The sequence below is a fragment of the Harpia harpyja genome, chromosome 6 (assembly GCF_026419915.1).
Source record: "Harpia harpyja isolate bHarHar1 chromosome 6, bHarHar1 primary haplotype, whole genome shotgun sequence".
Lineage (NCBI taxonomy): Eukaryota > Metazoa > Chordata > Aves > Accipitriformes > Accipitridae > Harpia > Harpia harpyja.
This window is the reverse complement of record NC_068945.1, coordinates 16,010,753-16,032,231: the sequence shown is the minus strand read 5'-3', so window position 1 is coordinate 16,032,231 and position 21,479 is coordinate 16,010,753. Positions and strand designations below refer to the sequence as shown.

The window sequence follows — 21,479 nt, the reverse complement described above, 5'->3', positions numbered from 1 at the left end:
ATGCAAAGAGATTTTTTTTTTATGCTTGTAGTGGGGTAGGGGTTTGGAAAGTGAAGAGGATTTGGGGGTTGCTCTTAGTATTTTGTACTTACTTGGCCTTAGTACACAGTGTGTATTGGAACTGACCTTGGGGAGAAAGTGAAAGCTCTTAGAAGTAGAACTGACTGTAAGGGAAAAGCAGGTTTATTATAGTGAAATAGAGAAAAGGGCTTTCTTGATGGAACAGTTACATTCCTAGAGAACATGCAGCTGCCTTGCTGGTGTGGGGTTTTAAACTGTTGCAGACTGGATCCATAAATGTCTTTGCCTAATTTTCATCAAATTGACCATGCGGCTGCAAAAATCCATAAAGACTTGTGCTTTTATAACTGAGGTTAGATTCAGTAAAGGAAGGGTTTGGGCATGCCCCTGAAGGGCTAAGGTCTGTACCGGGGTGAGCAGGTAACTGCTTAGCTTGTATTCAAGGCCCACCAGAATCCATAGATTAAGCACTTCTCAGGGCCCACCCTGGTAGGTATTTCTCACCCCATCCACCTGGGAGCAAACGCCAACCTGAATAGGGCTCTTGGTTCCTCTTGTTCAAGTTGCTCCTTCTTCAGTGTTTCACAATGCCAATGTTTAACTCTGCTCCTTCTGTTGGTTAAGGATTTCTGTGGGACTCTAGCTTCCAGCTAAGGCTGTCTCCTACAAGGGACACTTTAACCCTAGGCTGCCCTTTTGCTTTGACAATAGTGTAGTGATTTAAAAGCATTCATGTGAAAGGTTCAGGTTTTGATCTCTTTCTGCCTAACTAAATGTTGATAAGCCCTATCCTGGGCGAGTGCTCCAACTTCCAGAGTACTGGATAAAAGGAGAAGGCTGGTTAATGCTTTTTATTATTATTTATTAGAGGTTGGGGCCATAGGTAACTTCTCCAGGATGTAGAATACAGTTCCATTCCTCTCTCTGCTGAGAATGGGAATCCTTGTCCAGTCCCTCCAAAATTGCTTTTACTGCTTTATCAATTGTTCCTTTCAACATCAAGTTCTCAGGATCCTCAGTCATGCTTGTTTTGCTGTCTAATCTGCCTCCTGTGAGCTGTGAACTTTGTAGATGGAAAACCTTCTGGTGGAATATCTTCTAAGAACAATGCCAGTGAATTGGCTGTTTCTAGATCGTTAAAGCTGATGTTTTTCACCTAGTAGGATCTTTAATTTTCCATTTGCTGAAATCAGTGGAAGCTTTTGGCTCTAATCTGAAAGTTTGCCAGCTAGTATATCTCTCCCTAACTGCACTCACCTTTTTCAAAAGGTATCAGAGTATGGCTCTTGTCAAACAAGTTGGGTTTCTTTTATGATCACAAAGGGTTTAACGGAGACCCAAGTAAGCTTCTAGTGGTTAAGTATAGCTCTCCATATCCCTTAGGCTTGTTCTTCATCGGCAATAGCAGGTTAAGTTGGTGACTTTCAGCTTGTGGCTTCCCCACCCAGTGGACGTAACCGTTACTAACTGCTTAGGTCAGGTCACAACTAAATGCCCACCCTGAAAGCATCTCATACACAGGTGGCATCCCAAAACTAGTCTTGACTGTGAACAGTCAGTCAGGGCATCACAGCTTGTGACCTTTTTTCCCCCTAGAGTAAGAATGGTCAAAACTGCACTCATCTCAGCTGACTATGGCAGATGTAGAGCTCACAGGAAATTAGTTTGGCTCAGCCAAAAGAATTGTGGAGGGGTATCTTTCAGGGTGGTTCCTTAAGAAAATCTGAGAATGGCTTGACCAACAGAACAAAAGAGAACTTGTCCTGATAATCTTCTAGGGCAAAGATGTGAAAGAGACCAGGATAATACTCATGAAATGTACACACAGCAAGTTAAAATTTATTTCAAAGAAAACATCTTTTATTATTTTATATATGTGCTAGATCAAAGGAGCAACTCTGGAACTGGGTTAAAATTAATAGGAAATCTAAAATAATCACAGCTTGCGATTTCTCTGTATGATATGTAATTACTCTGCTACAGTGCATGTGACATAATCTGAATCGTTACCCATTTATTGGAGGGAAAAAGACACACCAGGATTAAGATTGGAAGAAAGGGGACAGTAGTGTTATGTGAATGCCTGAACACCAGGCTAGTAGTTGCATGTGTCCTGTGGAATAAAGGAATTGACCTCTCTGGCCACCATGTTATTGTCTGACATAAAAGCTCTCTGCTTCAGATCCAAAACAAGGTCTAACCCTCCTCTGGTTCCTCCCTGCTATTCTCATTTGCCTCACCTCGCTGTATACTCCCTTTAGGCTTGACTAAAACCCATCCATCTGTGGAAGATGGAGTTGTTAGGATCAGGTCTTCACCATGTTTGTTGTATAAGGCAGTGCACTGTATAAATATTAAGGTATTGGATCAGCAAGTGAAGTCCCCTCTCCTGCTTGGTCCCATAATCTGCACAGAAGTATGCTTGCTCCAAAACAGAGAAATATGCCTTTAAAAATACCACTTCCGTGCAACACATGGGACAAAGGAAAAGTTTTGTTCCAGCCACACTTGAAGCTCATTCCAGGAAGCTGCAATTCCAAGGAAAAGGGATTTCACTGAATTCTAGCAGTAACAGATGTCCATAAATGAACTGCAGATAAGCTAGAAGCCTGCACAGCACTCTAGCACAAAACTCGTGGAACAGGAGACCTGGCAAGCGCTTTTGTCAGTAGAAATCTTCCTCAATCAAGTCAGTATCCAACAGCAGCTGGAGAAGCCAGATTTCCTACTCTATCCACTGTGTCCATGCAATTCCTAGGCAGGGACTTCGACAAAGTGCACTGTTTCAAGGAGCCGAGCAGGGGAAGAGGGGAAAGGTCTCCTTGTTGCTCAGACCAAGGACAGCCCATCTGACTAATTAGTGCACAGACCAACAAGCAGAGCCTTTTATGCAACCTTACTTGGTAAGAATTGGGGAAAGGGTACAAGATTCTTCTAGATTCCTTCTCCTCCCTTCTGTCCAATTTCAACTCGCAAGCGAAGCATTTCTTAAATTACTTATCACTGAAGCGCCTCCCACACGTTTTTAAGACTCCCAGAGGACTGTTTCAACACTAACATGACAAAAAACCAAACCTGGAGCTAAAAGCAGATTTGGTATCTGAAGCAGATTCACATCAGTCAGCTCATCTCCACTGCTATTCCAAAGATGGAGATGCATGGCTCACTCTCTGTGCAAATGCAAAACTCTTCCTTTCTTGAAAGAGGTGCTACCTCCTTCCTCTTGCTACCTACCTCACTTCTGGCTGAGATGTGCCATGCATGCTGATATGAAATTACAAACTGCTTGTGATTTCTCAAAATTCTTCTGCGTGTTCCTTCCACAAAGCTACCACCATCGTCACAGCAGCAGCCAGTGCACCTGGCTCCATTCATGCAGCAGCACTACACCCCTTGGGGAATGCTGGTTCAGCAGCACCTTGTCTTTGAGTAACTGGCACCACAGTCTTGACAAGAAAGAGCTTTGCCAAAGGTTACTACGCACAGATGGACAGACCTTAGTATTTCTGCAGAAAAGTGCCTACCAAATTGAACATGTGGCTAGCAGTTATTGCCAGCAACCAACTCTCTGAGGTCTACGTAATCATGGCCTAGAAGACCATTACCAATTAATCCTATGGAAGTTATCATCCAAGTTAGCAAATACTGCAAGGAAAGGGAGCATTCCTCTTTCCACACTGGATGGCACCTCTGAAAAGTGAGGCTGAGGGACACTGGTGCTAGTTTATGAATAAACAGGGTCTGGACTTCCAGTTTCAGGCCTTGCACACTGGCTCCACAGCAGAATTGTGCTGTGGAGATGCACTGAAAGCTAAAGGAAGTTCCCTATGTCCTTCCCTGTACTTATTCTTCTGGAAACAAGCCCTTGTCTTGTGCAAGTAGATGAAATGGTAATTTCTTTTTCTCTCCAGTGAAAGGCAGAAGATTCAAACCTAAGATTGTGTTCCTCACATTACAGCTGCTTTTAGAAGCACCAAGCAATTCTTGTCCTGGTAAGACAAAGAAGAACCCCAGCTAGTCCTAAGGGAGGAAGCGACTGCTTCCCACTATGGATTTCACATGAGGGAAATTCACCCAAAGAGGTATTTTTCTGCTCCTATTCAGAAAATAATGTATAGAGAAAGAAGCCACAAGAGAAGGACCTCTTTGCCTGGATCACTGGCAGAGCACCCAGCCCCCTTCAGATGCGGAGCCTGGCATAACATAAGAACAGAGCCTGCTCTGCAGTGTGACCTTCCTAGGAAGATACATCAGTATCGAGAAGATGGGAGAGCTGCTGAAGCAGAATGTCAGTGCACATGGATGCTGAGATTTGCATTAAGAACAACTCAAACTTCTGTATAGAACATCTTGTTTGTACCCTGTGTATGGAGCTGCCTGGTAAAGCAGGAAGGAAGAAAGAAGAGGCAGAGCAGACCTATTTCTGATCTCTCAAAAATGTGGTGTGAGCTGAGTATAACTAGGAACACCAACTCAGTTGTGTTGGCTCCGAAGGCTTTCTATCACGTACACAGACTGATTTATGCTTCTAGAATCACAGTGCTCCTCTGGAATTAAGACACTCCTTGCTGAGCCAATCTTTCACATGGAGTTTCTCAAGCAATGCTTGCTTAGCTGCTTTGGACTGTCTAAGGAGACACAGGTCTTGATCTTTCTCTGGATAGCCCCAACTAGGAGAACAGAGGCAACAGAAGGTGCATGCCATTAGGGATAGGGAAATGTTCCTGGGCAGGCAAGTCCCAGCTGCTAATTCATGTTAGGGGGACTCTAGCTGCCATGCTAAAGGAAGAGGAGGGAACAGGGATCAGACCATATGGGGGTATCCCTGAGCTGCAAACCATACCAGGGAAGAGAGGGGAAAAAAAGGAAGTGAAGGACGAATACATTTGTACTCTTAAAGAGGAAGATTGGGTATTTGGGGCTCAGGTACCATCCTGGCTTGATGATCTCCTCTTTCAATCCTTGCATGCGAGGAAGGAGCCAAGGTGGACTGTGACTCTTCCTGTTTGGCCCTTGTTCCAAACAGGGGCCTCTCTTTGGAAGCTGTGCCAGCTGGAGCAGGGGGATGTCCCTTGCAACAGTTGGGGTCAGGGTGGGTGCTGAAACAGCTTCTTGCTGCAGCACTGAGTTCTGGGCAAAGAAAACTCTGGAAATTCAGACTCTGTTGTGGTTTCCTCTGCTATTGAGAGCAGGCTGCTGGCTCCCTAGCGGGACATGAAAAGGCAGAAGTGTTCACAGAATGCTAAATAGTGGGGAGGGCGTAATATAACTTTCCCCTCGGCCCTGCAGCATGTTGCTCTGGCTACTGCAGCTTCCTTTGAGGGGCCCTGCCTCTCCATAGCTGCCGGAGGACTGCAAGATCAGACTTTGTTTCAGACTGACAGTGATGCAGTGGCAAGTCCCCAAGCAAACAGAATTTGTTAAAGTCCATAGGCACTTATTCTTCATAAGGAGAATGTTAAGACTTAAAGCCTTCCCTTGGCAGAGTGTCACCACAACACAGCTTCTGGTGTGCTCATGTCACAGACTGGATGAATAGCACATTGTATGAATGGTACATTGGCCGATGGTGGCTCCTTGTACAGGGAAGAGCTTCGTCCTCAAACACATCGCAAGGAGGAGGGTGGGCTTGCCTGATCTTCATGCACAAAGGGTGGAAAAGAAAGAACTCTGATGGCTGAACAAAACTGGGACTGCTGGGACAAGCCTTCTCCTTATACCCTGTTTCCATTATGGCTCAATTATTGATGGCAGCAATGTATGTTCACAGTTGAAAACCTGCTGGCAGCTGCCAGGATTGTAGATGAGTATCAATGAAAGCAAGGGAGAGAGACAGAGTTTTCTTTCATGTTGGCTAGATTAGAAGGTCACCCCAGGTCTCCCCCTGTTCTTCCCCTCTTCCCTTCCCAGTACATAAAATCCCTGATGGTAGATCTTTAGGCACACCTGTCTTAACCCTAGCTCCAGTTCTCCTTCTTGAAAGCAAGTTGCACAGCATCATTCACATCCTGCACTATGTAAGATGCCTCCACCAGGCTGGGGTCAAAGCAGAAGTCCCGATGACCGTGGAACACTGTCTCTGTCGTGCACTCCTCTGTTTTACTGGGAACATCTGCACTGTGGCGGTAGACCCCAGTGCAGACCAGAATCGACTCACAACTCTCCACTGAATTGTTGCAGTTCTCCTTCAGTTCAAGGTGATCTTCAGTTTGGGGACTGGTTGCTTGTGGGCTCCTCTTCACCCCAGCCTGGACCCGGTTCTGGTGAGCTGACTTGAGGTAGTTGTTGTAGAGGTTTGCCCCATAGATATCAGACATAGGGTTATCCCTGGATAAGGTCACAGTGTGAAACGGAAATGAGTAACTAGCCCATGCATCAATTTCTGGCTCTGGCAGACTGGGATTAAGGCACCACTGAGGAAGGAGGGGGGCAAGGTATTTGCTAACATCAAGAGAATCACCCAGACTGGGCCAGTGAGTCCACCTACTGGTGTGTCCTGTTCAGCTGTGGTGAAGGCCACGTGCTTCACAAACATCTTTCAAAGGGGAAAAGACACATTCAAAGCACCCAAAGCAGTTTCAGCCATTACTGTAATGTATTCCCTACAATCCCAAAGCGTTTGGCCTAGCTGGGCTAATGGTACTACATCTGGGTCTCTTTAATCCAGTCATGCTGCATGCACTCTGCATCCCACAGTAACAGCTTTACTAGGCTGACGGGGCCCTTCAAATTATTAAAAGTGTAGGGTGCAAAAAGCTAGCAAGCCTCTGTTCCAGGATGTGAGGCTCCAGAGACACCATGGGGATTTTGGTATTCATTTTAGAAATCTCCATTAAAAAAACCACTTCAGAGAAGTCAGTATGCAACTCCCTAAGGAAACCAGCAGGAAAAATAGTCTCTTACCCAACTGCATAGAGGCATCGGATGGGTGACTTCCAGCCCTGTTTCTCTGCCTGCTGTTTTATCAAGTATTCGGCATAGCGGTAGGTGACTGTGCTGGGTTTGCCAATCAAGGCCTCGTACTTCAGCTCCTGGCCTGTCACTTTCTTGTAGATGTTCTCCAAGCACAGAAGGAAAGTGCCATGGCCAAACCTGCTCCAGAAAGGAGATCATCAGTATCCCCGGTCACACCACTTAAGTAGCAAATACACCTCAGTGAGGAGAACTATCTGCTGTAGCCAGGGTACTGCCTAGTTTGGACACGGTGTCTACCCACCCATAGGCAGTGGTCTGGCTTTTGCTTCTTGAAAGTTTTAGTCTTTATTTCTCATGCAGTTTTCATATCTCTGCTGCTAATTATGCCATACAGTCAAACTCTAATGCTAAAAAATGTAGTAAGAAAAGATCATCTGCAGGAGACCTGTATGAAGTAGCCTAAAACAAATACCACACATGCTTTTCACCTGGGCATCTGGGCTTCAGCCATCCACAGCAGATCCATGTTGCAGGCAAGGACCGGCAGATGGGGGTATGGTATATCTTGCAGCTCTGCCCCAGGGTTCCCGTTGCTCAAGAGTACATCAATAATAAGTTGCAGGCTTGTCTCCCACCTCACTGGCTCACCAAACAGAATCACCCCTGGAAGATTTTAAGAGATGCTTGGAAATTCACAGTGTCCAAGTACAAGACCCACTACCAAAAGCCACCCACTAGCAAAAGAACCCCCTTCTGGGATGCCGTGGCTAACACAGCTACTAACCAAACACAGTTTGTGCCAGGGTTCCAGTCTGCATATCACTGTACCATGTGCACCACTGCTTCCAGATGTTGGAGCATGGCACAGAGAAAAGTTGGCTCTGCTCTTATCAGCTTGTGCTTCACGCTGTGTGAGGGCTGCGAGGCTGCCTCCTGACTGTATCCTCTGAATAAACTGCCTGTGGATCCCAATGAGCCAACACCACATCATTAGCTCCCATCCCAGCTGGCTGGCCTGACTGTTATTTCTCCTCACTGTTCATATGTAAACAAAGGCTATTGCTTACCTTCTATAGTGGGGAAGCCAGTGGTTGGAGGAGGCTGCCAGAAAAAAATGAAGGCTGGGTTAGTAAAGCAAAACCTAATGCTGTCTCCAAAACAAAACTAAAAATGCTTCCTTTGAACCTGCCAAGGCAGTTCCATAAAGAGGCAGGACAAGGCCACCTGGAATCCCGAAGTAAGGTTTCCCCCACCCTGCCTCCCCCTCTATTCCAGACTGGATTTCACAGATCTTGCACTCCTGTCTCAGAGCTGGAGATGTCAACCAAACCGTCTTACTATTCACTGCAAGGAACAGCAACAAAAGACAGGAACGGCATGAGAAAGGAGAGGGGAAAGTCACTGCCCTTCCAGCAGGAGCCAACGCTGGAAAGAGCAGAGAGATGCTGGCTGCTCAGCACCAGTCCCAGGCTCTTGCTAAAGAAGGTCACTAGCAGCCAGCTGCTCTGTGCCTCTGCAGCTTCTCCACCCCATGAAATACACCGTAAGCCCCACCACACCGGACCACCAGTTCTACCAGTGCATCAGGAAATTACCAGCTCCTTTGGCCTCCGGCTCTGATCCACCATGTCTAACAGGGGATATGCCTTCCTCAGTGCCTCTATGGTGACCACATGCTTGAACCCCAGGCTATTTCAGACCATCAAGGAAAGATGTGGAGACTGGTGGGGTTCTTTAAGTTACTTGCAAAGGTATCTACAGAATGAAGAAATACAAGTCCTAGTAGCAGAGCAGTTATTTAACCTGGTAGTGCATAACCTCATCACCTTCAGTCAAACTGCATGCTGTGCTTCAACCTAAAGGCGGCCCTAAAGGTTATACAAAAACCCAGACTGGGGTGATTTACTTTGTGATCAGCAATCCCTGGAAATAGGCAAGGAGCAAAGGTTGCTCCAAGACAGAATGGATGTGCTTTGGGAGACCTTTAAGGCCAGGGTTCTTGTATCAGTGCAGCACAGGGGGCTGGTGAGGCTTCTTGGCTAGAAGCAGAATCAGTGAAGCTCTGGTCAGCTCAGCTGGTGAAAAGAAAATGGTCTGTGCTGATAAAACTACGCAAGTGAAGGATGAGTTGCATTCGCCTGCAGAACACCTTGGCCTTAGCTTGCCCTACTGGTCCTGGGGAAACAGAGACGGGCCAAGGTTTTGTACCAAATTAAGTTAAACGTTAAGTACGAGGTGTGACTCTGTGTGTGTACGGGCTGAGATATCGCAAACCCTGCCGGCAGTTCTCACCTCCCTGCAGACGTGGGATATGTTGGACCTGCTGTGCCCTCGCTTCAGCCAGGCAATATGCATGTGGGATTGTCATTTAGACCATGACCCTGTACTGGGACGCTCTGGTTCTAATGGTATTTGAGTTCTTTCAATTGTCATCAGCGTCCTGGGGAAAACCTTAGCTGTGGGGGAGTTGGGAGTGATCTCAAATGGCCTTTGCATTAGAAAGAATGGGAAGGAGCACAATTTAACTCAACAGTGAGAGAGGGCCAAAGCTGATGGAGTCTTCATGGTGACATCTGACCGGCAGGAACAGCAATGCAGCTAACAGGACAGATAATCAGTGTGAGAAGCGAAACGCAGACCAAGGACAGCCACGAGGTGACCAAGAGGGAGATCAACAGTTAGTGCCTGCTTTTGAGCCTCTCCATGAGGGTGCCTCCCCAAAGATGAGACCAGCGACCTTTCTGTCTCCTTGCACTTCTACAAGCTGACTGAGCGAGTGCCAGGGGTAGGAGCAGCAGCGTTTAGCTGGGAAGCGGCAGCAGGACACGCGGAGCACCAGGAGGCACGGGCAGCAAAGGATACTTCTGGGCATTCTCCTCCACAGGACCCTGCCCGGCCACCAGCATGCACTTCTGGTGGAACTGGCTGAAGAGCCGCAGGGGGCTGTGCGACAGGATCACCTGCTCCGGAGACACCTGCGGGAGGGAGGAGAGGCTGAGGAGGGATCCGCGGGGAAGATTTCCCCCTTCTTCCTGCGGTCGGGTCGCGTCCCTTCCCCGTGCTGCCACCCGCCTCCCTCTGTCCCCTCAGGCCGAGGCAGGGCCGGTCACTCGCTGCAGCCCTTCACCGCTCCCAGGGAAGTCGCGCTGGGTGGGCTCCCTCCTCCTCCTCCTCCTCCTCCTCCTCCCGGTGCTCCCGTCCAAAGCCGGGACACCTGAAGGGGGGTGGCCGGCGGCGGGCCGTCAAGCGGCGCGGGCTCCGTCTGACCCCGCCGGAGCAGCCGCCTCGTTCCCCCGCCCTTACCTGCAGCCCCAGCGCCTGGGAGAGCTCTTGGGCCTTGGCCGCCCTCAGGCAGTTGCCGGCGTTGGTCAAGAAGACGACGGGCACCCGGAGCCGCCCGCTGCCGTCCGCCAGCCTCCGGAAGGCCTGGCGGGCGGCGGGCACTGCCTGGCTGCCCCGCACCAGCACCCCGTCCACGTCGAAGAGGAACCCGAAGGACGGCGGCTGCAAGGCGAGCGGAGGGGACGGTCACACGTCGCCGGGAGCCCTTCCCCCCCCCCGCCCCGCTCCTCCCCGCACCCGGCCCCGGCCCGCGGCGCCCTTCCCGGCCCGCGGCAAGGACGCGGCCGGCGGGCCCGGCCCCTCGCCCCCGGCGCCGCCGCTCACCCGGCCCCCGGCGCAGCCCCCGCGGGCGGGCGGCCCCCGCGGCCCCGCGGCGCGCAGCAGCAGCCGCCCCCGGCCGGCCCGCAGGCAGCCGCGGAGCGCCATGCCGCGCCGCGCCGCTCCCGCCCGGCCCGGCCCCGGGGCCGGCGGGGCACGCCGGGGCTCGTAGTTCCCGGACTACAGCTCCCAGCGAGGCGCGGGGCCCGGCGGGGCGGGACCGGGGGGCGCGGCGGAGGGCCGTCTGCCTTCGCCCCGAGCTGGTCGGGCGAGGGTGCGGGCGGGAGGGTGGCTGGCGGGAGCGGGGAGGGGGGGCCCCGGCAAGCTGCTGCTCCGGGAAGGGTGCCGTCGGCCGCGGGGCTGCGACGTCCTGTCTGCTTCGGAGCAAAGGGTTACAGGTTTGGGGAGAGCTGGGAGAGAAGCCGAGCGGGGCGAGTGGTTGCAAAAGCAGGTGTGGGAAGCAGCGCCGAGGCTGGCGGGGCTTGCCAGGGCAGAGGAAAAGGGAGTGCGCCGGGGAAAGGGCTACGAGCAGCCCTGCCGTACGAGAGGCGCGCGAAAGCACTAACGAGGAGAGGTTTGGGCAGGAGGAAGCGAAAGGCTTAGACCCCTCCCAAGCAATCACACCGGGTTTATCTAACCCCTTCACAAAATCAGGGAGCGGGAGACTCTGTTTCGTGAGTGGAGCTGCTCCCGTGCTGTACGGTCCAGTCCTCGCAGTTACAAAGGCGTTTCCCAGGACATAGCCTGGTTTCAGTCTAAGCTGGTTACAACTTACCCTGCCCACAATGCGCACGCAAAGGATCTTCACTGCAACCTTTTACCCCTGCCCTGCCTTTGCTCAGTCTTTTCTACGCAAACCCAGGTCTTGCGGTCTTTTTGCTACAGATCATAAGGTTTTCTAAAACTCCGGGCGTTTTTCTTGCTCTCTGACAGACTGCGTCCCAGGGGCTCCCTCTTTCCTGTGGAATGGGACAGAAATCTTGACGCTGAATTCAGCCGAGGCCCTTCCAGACCTGAGGAAAGCAAAAGGTTCGCTTCACATCCATGGAGATGAAACGACGTTTGTTTGCTTTCTGGCTAGGCTTAAGATCTCCTGACTCCTGTAATACAGCAGGTTTAACATGTATGACTTTAGGCATCAATTACACAAACAGTGTAATTGTTTGGTTTTATGCTTCCATTGCCATGAGCACCAAGCTTAATTCGGTTTTGACCCACTTTAACACCCAGAGCACTTTCTGCAGAGCTATTAAAGCACTGGCAACTCAGGGTTACACATTCGTACAGATGGTTATTCTTCCTTAAGTGCCTTTGCCTTAACTGAATTACCTACCGTTTATTTTACATAATTTCTCAACTCACCAGGATCGCTTTTCTCAGAGCTGTTTGCAGCTCCTCCTGCTCTGGTGAAATTTACACTGGCCTCAGAGACATTACTGAAAGTATTTAGTTCCCTGCAGAACTGGGCTTCAAACCTTCTTCCACTAGCGCAAGGGAGCCAGTTACAGCTACTTTGAAGTATGCCTTCCCAACTACTTACCCACTTACAAACCAGGACCTCCAACCCTCATTTCCCTTGGCTGCCGATGAAAAATACAGTCAGAGAGAGAGGCAAAGACTTTCTAAAATTAATGACAAACAGAAGAACCTTGTCTCGAGCGTTTCTCAGCTATCCACCAAGGTGGCTCCTGGCAGAGAAAACGTTTGATTGATTTACTGTGATTTTGCCTAGAGTATTGGCTAACGTGGATTTATGGCCTTTTAACAATACGACCACTTGCCGGTTAGATGGGTTGTTTTGGTTACCCGTCTCCGCGCCTCTAGTCGCTGAAACCAGGCTGACCCTTCAGTCCCTTCTTTTTAACTGCGAGGCTACTTTTGCCCTTTTCCCGTTCCCGAGACTTGCGAAAGAGCTGTGAGAGACACCTAGCCGGTTCCCTATCGTAGGGAGGATTTAATTGCCAAAACGTTTCGCGTATCTAAATATCCGGGAGTTTGGGTTCCCCCCCCCGCCACCTCATTTTGTGGGGATTTTTCACCTCGTTTTGTTCGCGCCGCTCAGGAGTCCGCGGGGCGGCGCGCGGGAGCTGCGCGCGGGGCGGCGCCTCCCGCGGAGTCCGGCAGGGGTCCCCGCTGCTCCACGGCGCGGGCGCGCGGGCGGGGCGGGGCGCGGGGCGGGGCCGCAGCCGCTCACCTGGGGTGCGGCCCCCCGCGGCCCCCCCGCTGTAAGGCTCGGCGCTGGGCAGTGGGGGGGCTGTCGCTCTGCTCCCGAGGGAACTTTGGAGGTGGTGGGGCGACGGAGAGGCGGTTTGTAACCTTCACCCCCGCCCCGCCCGCCCGCGGGTGAGGTGCCGGCCCCGCTCACGCCGTTTGCGTGCTCTGCAGCGTTTTCCTCCTGTGCATCAGCCGTAGCAGAACGCACCGGTGCGGTTTGGGTTGCCGCGGCGCAGGGAGGCGGGGCCTGGGATCGGCGGGGGATTTGGTGCCCGCCGTGCCTCCGACACGCGAGGGCCGGTGGAGAGGGCGGCCGTGTTGCCAGCCGGGGTACCCGCGGCTGAAGAGGTGCCCCCGAAGCGTGTGCGTGTGCCCCGGCGAGCGTTCCCAGCAGGCTGGCAGAGCTGCTGTGTTTATTTTTACAAGGAAGACTGTCCAACGGGCTGAAGCGCTTATTTTTAAACCAACGCGGAGGGAGTTTGCCAGCGGTCGGGCACAGGCTGAGCCTGGCAGGCGCAGCAGGGACCGACGGCGGCATGGCTGCCAGGCATCGCACCCCGTGGAGCCTGCTTTGGCCGCTGAACCCCCGTCCTCCCGGCACCAGCAGGCAGACTTCAGCCCGTCATCCCTGTGCTAAACGCCCGATGGTGCAATTTTCCCTGCAAGAGTCGAGACTCTCCTCGTGACTCTGCTAGGAGCTTCCCATTTTGCATGTTACGCACGGAGGGACCTTACTATTTCTTCCGCAGGCACATCTGGCAACAGCCATATCCCCTAATGCCCCTAAAGATGGTCTGTCTGCCCTTCTCACACCAGCCCACAGGAGACTCGCTCTTCTTCCCCCATCTACGCTGTACTTAGATGTTTCCCCCACGCCCTTTCATAGCTGCCTTTAAAGGCAAGCAAAACAGGCAGTTGCCCACAGCCTCTCCTGTGGGTTCCTATGTAAACTTTGCAGCTCTGTTTTCCCTGGACTCGTAGCACTGTCATCACCCCCCCCCTTCCTGACCTTCTAACATCCCCCTCGAAAGCAGCCGTACCTTCCATCTCTTTTCTTGCCACAGAAGATCTAATGGCCTGAACCAGCCCTCCCCCCTCGCTTTATCTCTTCTCTTTCTCTGCTGCAGCCTGCTCATGGAATGATGGACAAGCTAAAGGCTGAGAAAATACAGTAAAATGCCTTTCTTATCCTGTAATGACCAAGGGGGAGGGGACAGCCTGATAAAAATGACAAGCCAGAAGAATTGAGAGCCAAACCCTTCACCTGCCTGTCCTGCAGCAGACAGAAAACACTTGATAGACCTGCCATGATTGCAACTGCTGCAAGCCTGGAAAGAAAGGAATTAAGTACTGACCCAATTAGAGCTACAAGTTTCTGGCCAAAGAAATGTCCTTCTGCTACCTGTGAAGAGACTAATTCAGAGACTTGCAGGAGAAAAACCTGAAGCAGGCTGAGCATTAGGAACTGGTGGAAAACACATCTGTAGCCCTGTGTTTTATGGCCAGAGGGCTTTGCTTTAGCATCTGGCATCTGCATAGTCCCACCACAGTGATGGAGGCTCACATGACATATAGATCCAGCTGCTCGCTTGGGCCTATCTCTATTTTCAACCAGCTACTTTACTCCTCTGTTTTTATCGGCATGATTTTTGACAGCAACCGTAGTGCTGGATCAGCCATTTCCTGATGGTGAGTGACCAGGAGGCAAACATTTCATTTGCTAAAGTGCCCCAACGGCGGTCCGAGCTGCTGTGCAACAAAACACCAACAGACCTGTGACATGGTGTGCTGTGAACAAAGCTCCGTCCACCTCCCATTTAAACAAATTCAACCTGAAGAGGCCACAGGGAGAGACCGATGGGGGAAGTAACAGGCATAAGACTTGACATATTCCTATGGCTGCTGGAAGTAAGCAGCACAGAAACATCCATGGATTTTCTGCTCTCCTTCCTTGCTCCTGAGTCCGGCTGGAGACCAAAGGGGGCCACTTTCTGCCCCTTTAGGGTCTGCCCTACTCAGCCTTCTGCCACCATTGTGGCTGCCTCCAGTCCTGCTTGTCCAAATACCTCTTTCATCTCAGGTCTTCAGGTTCTCTAGCTGGGAGGAGAGGTAGCACGAGCAAATCATGTCCGTCGGGTGGTCTCTGTATGAAAACGCAGCCCAGAGCTGGATGCAGCTACTGTGTGTTTGGGGAAGGGGGGGCTGGGGGACCTGTGTCACGTCTCTGCCAGGTGGCTCGGGCTTGACTCCACAGCGGTTAGCCCCCTGGATCAAATTGCCCTTTGCGCCGTGCTGTGAAGACATTTCGGACCCCCTCATAATTGTGCTCCAGACTGAGTGACGCAAAACATCCCCCCTCCACTGCACATTCCAGATTAAAACCTCACACAAAACATGGGTATCCCCAGTTCTTTTTAACCGAAAAAAAAGGGAGGAAAAACCCCACAATGGGAACAGGTTTAAAGATTGAAATATATACTATGTGCTGAAAGAGGTGGGCAAGAAAGAATTACATGCAATGCATTTGCACAACAAATGTGAGCAGGGAGCCAAGGTACTGAGGGCAAGGGAATGGACTGGCAACAAAATCCTTGAAATGTTACTGTGAATGCTTAGAGCTGAGTTTCAATGAAGGCCCATAGCCAAAGTTACCCAAAGCCTTGGGGATATCTGAATGGATTGATCTTTCTTAACTGCTGTGGTCCAACCTGAATCCCTCCTTTTTTGCCCACCTACAGTTAGGGAGGTGGGGATGCAGGCTGAGTTTCTCAGTTTGCACCTTTCTCCGAACTAAGGCACGCTCTAAGGAAGAATTGATCCCCAGCAGTAAAGCCGGCTGGCCCTCCTCCCATCTGACCCTCTAAGGCCCTAAAAATGGTTAAAGCCCATCTATTGCTAGAGGACTCTTGGGAAGCCGCAGTCACCACACATGGCAATGCCCTGTTCAAGGAGGGACCCAAAGAAGGCTACACCGCTGGAGTGAGGCACTTCCATGCAGTTCAGGTTCATATTTAAACACATGTGATCAGGATGAGAGAGTTTCGGCGATCTGACCAACCCTAAGATGGATACCTTCAGCAGAAGTGGAGTCACTAGGCTAGTCACAAATGCAAACAGAGCCCTGTAGGGTCAAGTCCCACCTTTCTGAGGGCTTCATCTGAAGATCACCTCAGACCTGTACAGTTTTAAACCCCCAGTGATTTCTGTGCTGTAATCCCAAGCAGCATCACTCACTGGTGGCTCCAGACACTGGGCCACACCACGTTACAGTTCCTGATGCAAAGTCGGTAAATGGCTGAGCGCACAACAGGCTTTTCCTAGGAAGGCAGGAACAAGCTGGACACAACAGGTAAACTGGTCCCAGCAAGCATTTGGCAAACAGAAGGTCTAGCCCTGCTGATGATGTGGGTAATGAGGACGGAGGACTACAGCTAACTGAAAGACCATCAGTGGGTCAAGCCCTCAAGAGACCATGTGCAGGAAGAGCTGAAACCTTTCCACTGCAGCAGAAAAGGAAGGGACATGGGTCAACTTGTACTGAGGAACTCAGCTCCTCCCACACTGGTTCTGTAATGATTAGCTTCACCTTGGCAGCAAAGAGTCTCACTTAAGGGAGAATCAACTCATGGCAAATAAAAGATCTTCCTCCATCCACATATAGCAAAGCTGAAAGATCAGGGGGCTCACAGGGACTGGGCTTTTGGTGAGTGGTTAGCAGCCATTCTACCTGTTTACAGCAGTTTCCCTCAGCAGCGTTACAAATACGGCATTTCCCAAGTCAGCATTTATAATCTGACCAATGCCTACCCTGGGGACTTTAGACCGAGCTCTGTATGCAACATTCATGGAGGAGGAAGAAAGGTGCCTCTACTCTGGCTCCTCCTCCAGTATAAAGCTCATCCCAGGACCGAACCTGCATCAAGGCCCAGGAAAGGCCAGCCTGCAAAGATCAGCTGCCGGTGCTTCAGGGGAAGGTGTGGGGTGTGCGGGCAGAGAGAGCTGGAGTGGAGGCAGCTGTGGCTGAAAAGGGCTAGGATGTGGGGGACTCAACCCCCTTGGTTAATGAGGTGTGTGACTGGGTTCTCGCTTTTTGCTTTCTGTGGTTTACATTGCTGGCTTCTGCAATGTCAACACCTTTGGTTTGTTGTGGTTTTATTTGGTTTTGGTTGTGGGGTTTGTATTTTTTTCCCTGCGATAACTAGAGATGAACTTGCAGCCTGTGAAATGTGGGCAATTTAACCTGGGATGCACGGGCTGCGCAGCTTGATCCACCTCTGTAGTAAGTATATTTGCCTCCTGCTAAGGTGTTTTAACCAAGGTCAGTGGAAATAAACACTACAGCCAGGCAGCTTGAGACAATTAGCAGAAAACGTAAAGACAGCCAATTTGCCCAAGCTGGTCAGATCAGGAAAAAACAGTCCTTGCAAGCCTGCAGCTCAGAGGAGGGAGATGTCTTTCAGCAGGAACCTTTGTAAATTCTCCCTTGGCTGATGCAAACCAGCATAATTGTACTGAAGTCAGGGAGAGATGCTGGTTGATCCTGGCCGCGTCCTTGGGGTATGCGCGCCGAAGGATTTTGCTGAATTTACTTAGCATCCTGATTAAGACTTCTTTTTTTTAATCTCCCTGCGACTAATTCTTCTCCTGATTTTTTGATGATGTTAAAAAAGGGAATCTGCTTGTCCAGACGCTATTTATTGTGTAGTCGCTGCAATACTTTTTTGCCAAAGAGCTGGAAACTACAAAGGTCCAAGTGCACACTATGGATATCCACAGTGTTAGAGTAGTTCTCCACCGAGGTGAAAATCTCTCTGACAGGCTGAATAAGGCCACATTTGCATTCTGAGTTAGGTGACAAAGGCTGGTGGTGGAACCCCCTGAAATTAAAAGGTGTTTCCTATAAATGCATGTGCTAACATGTCCCAGTGCAGGGGGAGAGTTTTAATTAAGCTGGATCTGGGAAGCCAGGTTGTTCTTTCTCAGCTGAAAAGTGTTTTGGCTTCCTTGTGACCAGAGGATAGGAAAAGATTTTGGAGTAAAAAAAAACTTGGCAACTGAGGCACCTATTTTTTGGCTTTATGATCACTGTGCAACCAGGCTTAAATGTTCTGGGAGCAAGTTCCATCAGCTTGTTTCCAGCCATGGTAGGTCCTGAAATAGCAGACATCAGACCTATGACTGGTTCTTCGACCTAGCAGTGCTATTTTGGCAGCAGGCCCAGGGTTAAACATAACAAGAGTCATTTTCAGTCCTTGCTCTCCTGAAGGTCAGTGGCCCAAATGGCTGGATGTTTGTCTTAGCTGTTTCCGGACAAGGTCTGCATTTTGTAATGATAAGGCGAAATTCAGAGATCCTCATGTTGGCAATCTCCCGCTAACTCTAATTAGAAAGCATGTTTTTCCTGAATAAGGATGTCAGGATTTGGTCACTGGCAATTTTTAATTGTTTTGACTATTTTGAGTGGGGTGTTCTTTTGTTGTTGCTATAAATGCTCACTGTTCCCTTTTACCTCCAGCCCATGCCTTTCACGGGGTAGTGCAGCTCATTCTTAGCATTAAGACTAGCTTACCAGAATTGCCCATTGCCAGGTGAGACTTGAGGTTCTCTCATCTGCTCAGGTCACATGGAAGAAGCAGTCTCCCTCTTAGCAATAAGCCTGGCTTGCTCTGGCTTGCCAAATGCCTTCTGAGATGAGTCTCCTCCCCTCTAAAGGTCCCTCAGAAAGCTATCAGAGAGGTCAGCCACAAATTGGTCCCATTTTTTCTGCCAGACATCTTCGGCCTTGGCTTTCTCATCTGGTAGCATGGCACTGTATCTGTGAGAGGGAGAAAAAGTCAGTATCAGACGGGAGACAAGGGGGCAGCTATTTCAAGATCAGTGACCAAAACAAAAAGGCAGGAAGCAGCAACAGATTAACCCTTGCAGGATGTGCCTACACCACACAGAGTAACACAGTGTAAAGAGCCTTGAGCTCCTGCTGGCTGGGCTCCCGCTGGGGTGAGAAGCATCATGGCCATATCAACAGCTACTGAGTCCTGCACCATGAGGACAAACAGCTCAGTCTGCAAAAGCTGGTGATTCACTGGGCGGCACTCAGTGACTAGTACAGAAGAGACAGCGCTGCTGTTGCTTTCAGATGTCCCCTGGGCTTGGTCCAAATCGGTAGGACATAAGAGTATTTGTTGTCTCTCTGGCCAAGCGGGGACTTGGGATTGGCATGAGGACTGGCATAGGATTTGGCAAACAGATGAGATTCTAGGAATGTGCAGAAAGACCCTGGGCACTGTATCCAAACTATTTTGGGACACATATAGCTGTCCAGATAAACAGAAAAAGTGGTTAAACACACACAAACTACGTGCTGGTAGATTATTTTCCTGTGTTTCCCCAGTGGGCCATGGCAAACACCAGAGCAAGTCAAATTTGGGCAGAAATAGACAAGTGATACAAAATCATAACATTTCTCCCCCATATGCAGAACCAGGTGCTGGAGGAAACTTTGCAAAGGATGGAAAAGGGGGGGAATAAACTGAGACACTGAGTTAGAGAAAGGCGCTCAAGGGCATGGGCAGAGGGGCTTCTGCGGTCCCTGTGTCCTGCCCTTGGAGGAGACACATAGAGGAGACTTTGGATTAACAGAAGCCCAGTTCATGTAGCAGAGGAGACTCTGGGGCCAAACCCAAAATACAGTGGGTTTCCAGGGAGCAAGCTGATAGTCCCCTTAGCATTATTATATCTAGACAAGAGAGGTGAGGAACTTACTTTATGGAGTTGAGTGCAAGTTGTTTTAAGGTCCTCAGGTCAGCATTCATCCCTCCGATGGCCATGAACACCTCGTAGAAGTCATAGGAGATGCCCTTTGCCCCAAAGATAGCGGGATCATCAGGGCTGATCACAATGGGGTGCCCTTCAGCCATGAGGCTGGCTGCAGGGTGGCTCCGCAAGTCAGCTACCAAGAGCAGGACCTTGATGGGGAAGGGTGGGAGACAACATGACCTTGGGTTATTGCTGTAGCTGTGTTTGCATTACAGCACCCATCACACCGCATACCTGCTATAGTTGCTGTGCCAGCAGGTAGTCATCAAGGAGGAAGAGCCTCTAGAGGGCTGTTCAGGGTGTGTTAGGCATTCTGCTCTGAACTGCTTCAGGAGGAGCCTACTTGTCTGCACTGACTATATAAGGAGATTCGTTTCTTAAATTAATCATCTAAATCAAGGCCAGTGGGGTGAATATCTTCTGCTTATTTATAACAATTTGACCGTGAGCGTTTCAGGAAAAGTCTTTTGGTTACGTATTTGCTGTGACACTTAGCTGAGGGCATTTGGGGCTGGTATCAGGGTTCTCTCCCTCAGGGCTCACACTGGTACATCTTTACCCCAGAGCATCCTTTCTGCTGTGCCCAGGGGACAATGCACATCACGCTAATGTGTTGCAAAAGAGTTCCCCCTGGTTATGAATTCTACAAAACCAAAAGGACTCCCAGTTGCTACCCCAGCTTCTAAGCCTCTGGCCCTCCTGGCTTTGAAGTATTTTCCATTATATCTCTTTAGGCACCTCCCTGGCTCTGGGCCTCATCTCCTCTAGGGAGGACTGCCTTCCCAGGTTCCTCTGGGTGGCAATTTAAATGATTTTGAGCTGGCTGGCATTACAAGCCTTATACATACACAGCGTGTGCCTACATAGCAGACTGCAGTGTAATGTAGTGCAGAGGAGACTGAGCCAGCCTGGGTGCAACAAAACATCTAGCTGTCCCTCAGCTCCCTGTGGCTCCTAGCTGCTATGGTAAATCCCATTCCAGTGTTCCAGCCCCAAGACCTAAGCTTTTAACAACATACCTGGTTGGAGATGGGACAGACTTCTACAGGAACATCCCTCTTCAGAGACAAACTTTTGGCTACTGGGTGTTTAATGAGGGCAAGTCCATGGCCAATCCGACTGGTATTCAGTAGCAATGCATCCAGCACATTATTGTCTACAGAGGTGCCCTGCCAGTCTGAGCAGAGACAGGTAAGAATCACTGCAATGCTGTGAGGAAATATATCTTCTCAAACTGCTAGGTGATTTTGTTAATAAATGTCCCAGTTGCAAGGTGAGAGGGCTGCTCATGCTCTGAGTTCCCACTTTGCATTTTCAGTGAAACAAAGATCCAAATCTGCCCAGGACATTGCCCAGCATAGAGATACCCACTCATCTCACCTGGCTTTAGATGTCCGCAGTATAGTTCTTACAGCTAAGCTAATCATGCTGGTCTCCATTCATAGTCAATGGAGAGAAGTAATAATTTCTGGGGAATAGCCTGTGCATTAGGATGAGATGTATTGTGCCTTAGAAGTGCTTGTTACTGTCCAAGTCTATAAAAGGAGCCTGGGGTAACTAGTTCAGATGTAGACATCTCTGTAGATGTCAACATGCAATAAGCACAACACACAAGTTAGACACAACTGTCATGCATGGTTAGGATAAATCCCACCCATACGGACTCAATAATATATTGCCAATAATAATACATTGCCCCAGGAATGAAGGGTAACTATCAGTTACTTTGATGAGTGTATTCAGTTAAGATTTGAGGCTGGCTCAGACACTCCTTCACCTTAAAATGTAAAATAATGGTTGAGGAATTCTGTTGCCGCTGTGGATGGGAGGTGAGCACTGCTCTGAGGAGGAAA

At 50.0% G+C, this 21,479-nt stretch overlaps 2 protein-coding genes across 3 annotated transcripts in view; both read right to left on the bottom strand.

The window, feature by feature from the left end:
- Nucleotides 1-1,859: 1,859 nt before the first annotated feature.
- Nucleotides 1,860-10,711, bottom strand: HDHD5 (haloacid dehalogenase like hydrolase domain containing 5). The gene is made up of 8 exons (XM_052789886.1): nucleotides 10,603-10,711; nucleotides 10,240-10,440; nucleotides 9,799-9,911; nucleotides 8,532-8,625; nucleotides 8,004-8,037; nucleotides 7,425-7,599; nucleotides 6,925-7,113; nucleotides 1,860-6,348 (listed from the first exon to the last, which is right to left on the bottom strand). Exons 1-8 carry the CDS (start codon nucleotides 10,702-10,704, stop codon nucleotides 5,979-5,981), a joined length of 1,278 nt encoding a protein of 425 aa, XP_052645846.1. The 5' UTR covers nucleotides 10,705-10,711; the 3' UTR covers nucleotides 1,860-5,978.
- A 6,782-nt stretch (nucleotides 10,712-17,493) lies between these two features.
- The window catches only part of ADA2 (adenosine deaminase 2), a 20,902-nt gene continuing 16,916 nt past the window's right edge, over nucleotides 17,494-21,479 (bottom strand). For both annotated transcript variants that reach the window (XM_052790419.1, XM_052790420.1), the window contains exons 8-10: nucleotides 20,646-20,803; nucleotides 19,573-19,775; nucleotides 17,494-18,625 (exon numbers count right to left, since the gene is read on the bottom strand). In XM_052790419.1, the coding sequence (XP_052646379.1) occupies nucleotides 18,517-18,625; nucleotides 19,573-19,775; nucleotides 20,646-20,803 (470 nt within the window). In that variant the 3' untranslated portion in view covers nucleotides 17,494-18,516. The remainder of the gene's footprint in view (nucleotides 18,626-19,572; nucleotides 19,776-20,645; nucleotides 20,804-21,479) is intronic.

Excerpts from the sequence above, each read along its gene's own strand:
- HDHD5 (XM_052789886.1), bottom strand. The coding sequence starts at position 10,704 with ATGGCGCTCCGCGGCTGCCTGCGGGCCGGCCGGGGGCGGCTGCTGCTG. Across the intron at positions 9,912-10,239 it reads CCCAGGCGCTGGGGCTGCAG|GTGTCTCCGGAGCAGGTGAT; the intron begins GTAAGGGCGGGG and ends TCCCTCCCGCAG. Across the intron at positions 7,600-8,003 it reads TGGCTTCCCCACTATAGAAG|GGGTGATTCTGTTTGGTGAG; the intron begins GTAAGCAATAGC and ends AAAATCTTCCAG.